Source organism: Terrapene carolina, unplaced genomic scaffold, assembly GCF_002925995.2.
Source record: "Terrapene carolina triunguis isolate 2854851 unplaced genomic scaffold, T_m_triunguis-2.0 Scaffold752, whole genome shotgun sequence".
Classification (NCBI taxonomy): domain Eukaryota; kingdom Metazoa; phylum Chordata; order Testudines; family Emydidae; genus Terrapene; species Terrapene triunguis.
This window is the reverse complement of record NW_020665103.1, coordinates 395,309-402,815: the sequence shown is the minus strand read 5'-3', so window position 1 is coordinate 402,815 and position 7,507 is coordinate 395,309. Positions and strand designations below refer to the sequence as shown.

The window sequence follows — 7,507 nt, the reverse complement described above, 5'->3', positions numbered from 1 at the left end:
CTTGCGGAAGTGTCACGAGACTCTCTATACCGCGCATGCGCGGGGGTTCGGTCGGCTAATTCCCCTTAGCTGTCGTCCTGAAGGTTGTGCGCATGCGCGGCCAACGCCCGGTATTGTCTTCGGCTTGTGGCGCAGTTTTTATTCCGCTCCGAGCTGTGCGCAGGTGCGCCAACACAGTGGGTCAGCGCATGCGCAGTGATCATCCCGCCCTTTTCAAACGAAACCTATTAATCTTTGCAACATTTCTTTCTAACGGACGAGCCCACGCGGTAACGAGTTATCGAGTCAGGTGTGGCGTTAAAAAAAAATAAACTAACAAGCGAAGGCGTGACCGCACCAACGTGGTGGTCACGTGGAACTAGATGGCTGCTGCCAAGACAGCTTTGATTTGTTAGTCACCACGCATGCGCACAGATCACCGTACCGCAAGATGGCGGCTTCCAGGGGCACCATGTTCCTGCGAAGGGCCGCGGGTAGCCTGCCTGGGCTGGCTCTGCTCCCGAGGCTCTTCTGGGCCCAGGTGAGGAGCGGGGCTAAGGGGGCTGGCCGGGGCCGTGTGCTGTGATGTCATTGCATGTATCACTTTGTGGGGTGACGTCATTATGCTGTACCGGAAATGTCCACTGTGATATCATTGTGCCAGGGTGGGTGGAGTGTGATGTCAGAGCTGCCCTGCACCAAAATCACTAGCTATGATGTCATCATGCCATGAGGGGGCAGCGTGGCATCATGAGTGCAGTGCCATGAGGTCATCACACCCTGGGGGTGGGGGCAGTGTGACATCATGGCTGTTGTGCTATGAGGTCATCATGCCAGGAGCAAGGCAGTGTGACATCATGGCTGCTGTGCTGTTAGGATATCGTGCCACGAGGTGGCGGCGTGACATCATGGCTGCTGTGCTGTAAGGTCATCATGCTAAGGGGTGGCAGTGTGACATTTTGGGTATCATGCTGTCTTGGAGCTGTGTGGCATTGGACAACATGATGTGATGTGGCATTGGACAACATGATGTGATGTGGCGTTGTCCTGCTGTGACTCCACAAGGGTGGGTCAGGGAGAGACGTGACATTATTGGTCTTCCCAGAGTCCCCCTGCCATGACATCGCCCTGCAGTGCTGTGGTCATGCACGTCAACATAACACAACACGGTTATCCGGGGCTGAGCCAGCCTGCCAACTTGATTGCTGGGCCTCACCAGATCGGGATTGCAGCGGGATATGAGGTTCCCCTGGCGTGGTGTTACTCCATTGCGCGGCATCGCTGTGTCACGTGGGATCTCAGCGCCCTGTCATTGTGGGAGCCTGCAGGCTATTTCGGCTTTGAGGCACGAGCCCACTGGGCCACCCACCTTAGACACAGTTTTCTGCTGCTGTTTCCATGCAGTGTTCAGCACTTGGGACAGGGCAGCTGCAGACAGCAGATCCATTTGTCCTTACTCTGTGTTTGTTTGTTTTTTCCTTAAAAGTAGTCAGGAAATTAAATGCAAAAAATATCGTTAAAGTTGCTTGCTAAAAAGATCATGCTAGCATCTTCCAACCCCAAGGATAAACTCTTTCACATGCACTAGCCCTGCTGTTTCATCACAGAATGGCATTGGGCTCCGCTGAAATGCAGCCTTCTCTGGGTGAAGCACAGCAATGAACCACTGCAGAGTGGAGGGAAGAATTCAGGCAAGAGCACTGGGGCAAACCATTGTGCCCGCAAAGCCCAATCGGTGCAGTTTTCAGTGATGGGTGAGTGATTCTCCCCTCCCGTATGCGGTGTTGCTGTGTGGCTATTCCCCAGCTGCCCCACCCCAGAGGTGGCTGCATTTCTGTGATGGGTGAGTTAACTCCCTCTCCCCCCCGTGCCATGTTGCTGTGTTGCTGCTGTTCCCTAGCTGCCCCACCCCAGAGGTGGCTGCATTTCATTGATCCTTATCTAATATCCTAGGCGCGGTAGAGACAGCCACTCATTGGGGTGGTCTGATCCTTTCTCTCCTTTCCTGACTTGGCCTTTCTCAGGCTGCTCCTGCTGCCTCGCTCCTGCGGCTCCAGCGCCCGCTGCTCCGGGTGTTCAGCACAGAGACGGACCCAGTCGCGTCAGCAGAGCCAGTCGCCTTTGACACCGAATCGTGCTTTAAGGAGAAACCCTGGGAGTATCTAGAGACAGAAGGTATCTGGCCAGGAGCTGCGAAGGGGTTGGTGCTAGGCCTTGGACCTGCTGCTTCACAGGCTGGCAGCACCGAGGGCGACCTTGTGAGGGGCTCAGGATTCCTGGAAGTGGTCTAGGGGCTAGAGTGGGGTGGGAAGCGAACCTGGGATCCAGGATTCTTGGGGTCTATCCCCTGCCCTGGGAGGGAAGGAGAGTCTAGTGGATTAGACCGGGGTGGGCTGGGAGTCAGGACACCTGGGTTTCCATCTCTGGACCAGACTCTCAGTATGAACATTGGCCATCCTCCTCCCACTGTGACTCAGTTTCCCCATCCGTACGGGGGGTCTGATGCAACAGAGGCTGCACTCCCTCATGTTCTCTAGGATCCTCGGTGTGAACCCCACTTGGGAATGGCTAACTCTCCCCTCCCCCCTCGCAGAGTACATCGAGAGATACGGCGACAAGCCTGTCTGGTTCGGCTATCGGCGTAACCACAAGGGACCCATCCCCCCTCAGAAGACCCGCAAGACCTGCATAGTGAGTACAGCCCCACACCTTGCCCTGCCCCTCAGCATGGGCAGGGTTTGGGGCCAATGACTGGCACACCTGTCAGCTGCCCAGGCTCCAGGAGACACATGGGGGAGCCAGTGGACACCCAGACCCCACCCTATGGCGTGAGCTGTCCTCAGCAAGGCCGGTCGGAGAGATGCCAGCAAAGAAAGAGGTCCTTAGTCTGGTGGTTAGAGCAGGGGGGCTGGGAGCCAGGACTCCTGAGTTCTATCCCTTGCTCTGGGAGGGGAGTGGGGTCTAATGATTAGAGCAAGGGGGCTGGGAGTCGACTCCTGGGTTTTGTCTGCGATCCAGGAAGAAAGTGTGGATCTAGTGCAGTGATCCTGAAACTGTGGGGTGCACCCCCCCTGGGGGGCACGGAGGAACCTTCGGGGAGGAGGGGGAAGGGGCAAGGTCATCCCCCACAGTGGGGGGAAGGGTGAAGAGAAAGCGCCATCCAGCTCTGTTCCAGCCCCGCCCCTAGCTGCAGCTTGGGCTCCACTCTCAGCCACAGCCCCACAATTCCCTTGCGGACAGGTGGCTGACAGGTTCCATTACAGGTAAGGCGGGGGCGACAGAAAAAGTTTGGGGACCACTGATCTAGTGGTTAGAGCAGAGGGCCTGGGAGTCAGGACTCCTGGGTTCTGGGCGGGGAGTAGGGTCTCTAATGGTTAGAGCAGGGGGTGGGGATATAGAAGTGGGAGGAGAGTGAAAAGACCAATGGTCTTGCTAGCCTTGGTGAGATCCACAGCAGATCAGAAAGGGGTGGTTTGATGAGAGGCATGGGAAGGTAAATGGCAGGTGACACCAAACAAGGAGGAGTTTGAAGGTCAGCAGGACCCAGAGAACTTAGATCCGCTAGCAGCTGGTCCACAGGGGTCGGAATCATCCCCAGCGAGTGTCGGAAAGGGACCAGGACAGGGGAGGCGGGAGAAGAGTCTAATGGAATTTGAGAGCACAGCTGGTGAGGATACCCAGCCCCTGGAGAGGGGCTGCTGTGCCTGCCTCTGCTGGGTGACCATGGACAAGTCGCTGCCCTTTTCTGCCTCAGTTTCCTCATGTATAAAATGGGGCTAAAGACAGCCAAGTGCTTCGCGATCTCCAGATGTAAAGCCCTCGGGAAGAGCTTGGGATAATTATGATAGCAGGGGACAGATGCTTCCGGGCATGAGGAAGGTCAGGAAGGCCATTCTATGGAGACAGGCTATTCCACATCTGACCTCTAGGGGTTGTTTGCACCTTCACCTGGTGCTAACGGCTGCCAGAGACGGGATACCGGGCTAGATGGGCCCATGGGTCTGGCTCACCGTGGGCCCTGCTTTGTGGTACATGGGGACCACTGCTGGCTGGGGTGTGAGCAGGGTGGAGAGGCGGCTCAGCTCTGACAGTCTTGTTTGGTTCCCCAGAGAGGAAAGACGATTGTGGGGAACCCCTGCCCCATCTGCCGAGACCAGAAACTCCATGTGGACTACAGGGTAAGGGGCTGAATCCAACTCAGGCCCTTCTGGCCACTCCCCACCCCCCGACCGGGCCTGTGACCCCCCCCACCCCTCGACCTGGAGAGAAAACACACATGTGGTCTGGGCTCCCTGGGCACAGCTGTATGACCCTCTACCGCCGCTCTGTAACCCTCTTCATAAGGCCTTCCCTGGCTGTATGATTCCCTCTGCCCTGACTCTGATCCCCACTTGTTCCCTCAGGCTGGCCCTGCCTGTATGGTCCCCCCTCTCCTCCCTCCCCCCCGGGCTCTTTGGAGAACCTGGTGTCCCCCAGCAGCCTGGCATCCTCTCTGCGGTGCCAGCCCCTTTCCCACCTGTCCCTGCTCCTGCTGCTCACGGCTCCATCTCTGCCTCTCTCCCCCCACAGAACGTGAAGCTCCTGGAGCAGTTTGTCTGCTCCCACACGGGTGTCACCTTCCATCCCACACGCACAGGTACATTGCCCCCCCTCTGCCCAGGTGGGCTTGGAGTCTGCCACAGGGAACCACTTTCCCAGTTAGACCAAAGGGGTGGGCGGGGAGCCATCTGCCTGGATCTGGGGGGGACCCCAAGGGAGAGGAAGCAGAGGCAGTGTGAAGGCTGGGGTAGTGCAGAGGTGAGGGAGACTAGCCCAAGAGGCCAGGGGATAGTCTGTGTGGGGGGGATGCCAGGAGGTGGGTGGGAGGGGGATTGTTGGGGGCAGGGGGAGAGAAGGATGAAACTGACCAAGGAGGTGACATTTCCCACCTGGTCCCATCGCCCCATGGGGCAGCATCGCCCCGTGCAGCCTGTTTCCCAGGGAGATGGAGATGCCCCATCCAGCCCAGCCCCAACCTGGGAAACCCTCTTTGTCCCCTGGGGCCCTGCCTGTCCCTTTTAGAAACGGAAAAGGAGCCTCAGGATCAATCTGTCCCAGAATCAGCTCCCCAAACCCCACAGTTTCTTCATCCTCTGAGACACGCTACCCTCTCCTTCCGCTGCAGGCGTCTGCATGAAGCAGCATAAACGCTTGACCCAGGCGATTGACCAAGCTCGTGACCATGGTGAGTAGGGAGCTGGATATGACCGAGTGGGAATAGCAGGGGGCTGCGGGTTGGGATTGAGGGGCACCGGCAGAGCTCGGCTGTGGGGAGTGGGGCTGTGGATGGGGATTGACCCCTGTCTTGCTCACCAGCTGCCTTTCCTCCCTCCCCCGCCCCCCCCGCAGGGCTCTTGAGCTACCGCATCCCCTTGGTGACACTGCAGGGAGAGGACTACACCAACCAGCACCAGGCTGTGGCCAAGACGCCCCCCGCCCCCTCCCTGCAGAGCCAGGCACCCTGGTACCCCTGGTACGAGTGGCAGCAGCCGCCCGAAAAGGACATTGCCAGGATCCGCAGGATATACAAGGACTATCTGAAGGAGGAGACTGGCCCGGCATGAGGGCCCAGGGCAGGACTGGATGGAGTGTCCTGGGGCATGGGGGATGGACCGCTCCTGGGGGAGCTCGGGCCTTCAGCCTCACCTGACGAGCCGGCCCTAGTCCCAACCCCTGCAGGGATAGCGCTGGAGCTGCCCAGCTCCCGGCCATGACTTGTCCAAGCCTTCAGTGGGGAATAAACTGGAAGCTGCCGGCAGTGACTCCCTGTGGTTATTCACCCTGTGCTGGGAATGCTGAGCTGGATTGGGAATGGGACATGGGGCCTTTCCCCTTTAGTGGGCACAAGCTCCCATCCACCCCCAGAGGAACTGGCTGGCTATGGGGGTGGGGAATGGGACACGGGGCCTTTCACCTCTAGGGGGTGCCAGCTCCAATCTGGCCCCAGCTTAAACCTATTTTCAAACATCTCTGAGATGTATGGTCAGGCTCTTCCAGGAGAGCCAGCTGGGGCCCATGTTGGCCAGGGGACACTCTGATCCTGTGCTCTCACCATCTCTTCCCCAGATGCCCCATGCTAGCAGCAGGAAGCTGGAACAGTTCTGGCAGATGAAGGCTTGTGGGGGGAAGGGGAGCAGAGCAGTGACAGGCCGTAGGGGAAATCTCAGCTCAGCTGGTGACATAGCAGATAGCATGTCTACTCCCTGACCAACCTACAATGCAGCCCACCCAGTCCCAGGAACACACCAGAACAACCACACTTGGACAATTGCAGACATGCAACTCACTCACAATGGACCCACTTGATCAGACGCACAACGCACCCGCCTGCCTGTGAGCCTGCCTACAGGGCACCTATCCCCAACTGAGATCAGGGGCCCATTGGGCTGGGCGCTGCAGAGACACACAGCGAGAGACAGTCCCTGCCTGAAAGCTTTTGCAAGCTGAACAGAAGAGGTAGAGGAAGGCTCACCCCCATTTTACAGATAGGGAACCTGAGGCTTATAGAGGTACAAGGGCTTGCCCAGGGAGTCCGTATCAGAGTTGGGAATTGAACCCCAATATCAATTCCCCAGCCTGCAGACCCCCTCAGTGGGCTAGGGAACCCCTTCTCTCAGGGTTCCCCCTTTCCATGCCAGATGCCCCATAAACCCCAGGTAGCTGGGCTCCCAGATACCACAGTGTTGGCCGTAATATAAAATAGGAGTGGGTCAGACAAGCCTTTTTTGGTGGTGGTGGGGGGGCCTATAGAGGCTTCCATTCTGTGGTACTGAGCTCCCTCTTGCAGCCTGATGTGGGGGTATGCTCTCTTTAGGGATGGGGGCTATGGTGTTGCCATGATACTCCCCGTGCCCTGGCCACTGCAGCCTACCGTGAAGTGGGGGAATCCATCTGTGGGAGGGAGGGGAGGTCCCCACAATTGCCTCTTCCCCTTCCCGAACCACCCTGGTTGACTGGAGGTGTCCCCCTCTTTAATTGTGGGGGGTGGGATATTCTTCCCTCATCCTGGTGACTGGGGACAAGCCCGGAGGTGGAGGTGTCCCCCAGCATTGGATGGGTCACCTCTATACTACACCTTTGGATGAAACAGACCAGGGTGGGGGGGTCTGTTACTGAGGGACCAGTCTTATTATGGGGGAGACAGACTGAGGGGGCCCTTCCACTGGGAGATCCAGACTAAGGGTGTCTTATCATTTGAGGGGATGTCAGACTGTTATAAGTGGCTCTCCAATATTGGGGGACTAGACTGTAAGGGGGTCCTTATGGGGAGGTGGCAGGTTGGGGGAGGTGCTTATGGTAGGGGATAGTCCTTGGGGTCCCCTATGATGGGAGAGCCATTGTCTTGGGGGGTCTTGTATAATGGGGGGACCAGATTGGGGGGGAGTTCTATGGAGTGAGGGGGAAGGCAGACTGAGGGGGGCAATCCTGGGGGTCCCTATCGTAGGTTAGGCAGCTTCAGGGAGCAGAAGGACTTGTTTATTAGGAGGAT

General features: G+C 57.9%; 2 protein-coding genes across 2 annotated transcripts in view; one reads left to right on the top strand and one right to left on the bottom strand.

The window, feature by feature from the left end:
- LOC112125057 (E3 ubiquitin-protein ligase TRIM39-like) overlaps positions 1-7,507 on the bottom strand; it is a 261,459-nt gene that overhangs the window by 62,684 nt on the left and 191,268 nt on the right. The window lies entirely within an intron of this gene.
- Positions 350-5,780, top strand: MRPS18B (mitochondrial ribosomal protein S18B). The gene is made up of 7 exons (XM_024214492.3): positions 350-520; positions 2,004-2,154; positions 2,573-2,670; positions 4,089-4,157; positions 4,549-4,615; positions 5,144-5,203; positions 5,368-5,780. Exons 1-7 carry the CDS (start codon positions 431-433, stop codon positions 5,580-5,582), a joined length of 750 nt encoding a protein of 249 aa, XP_024070260.2. The 5' UTR covers positions 350-430; the 3' UTR covers positions 5,583-5,780.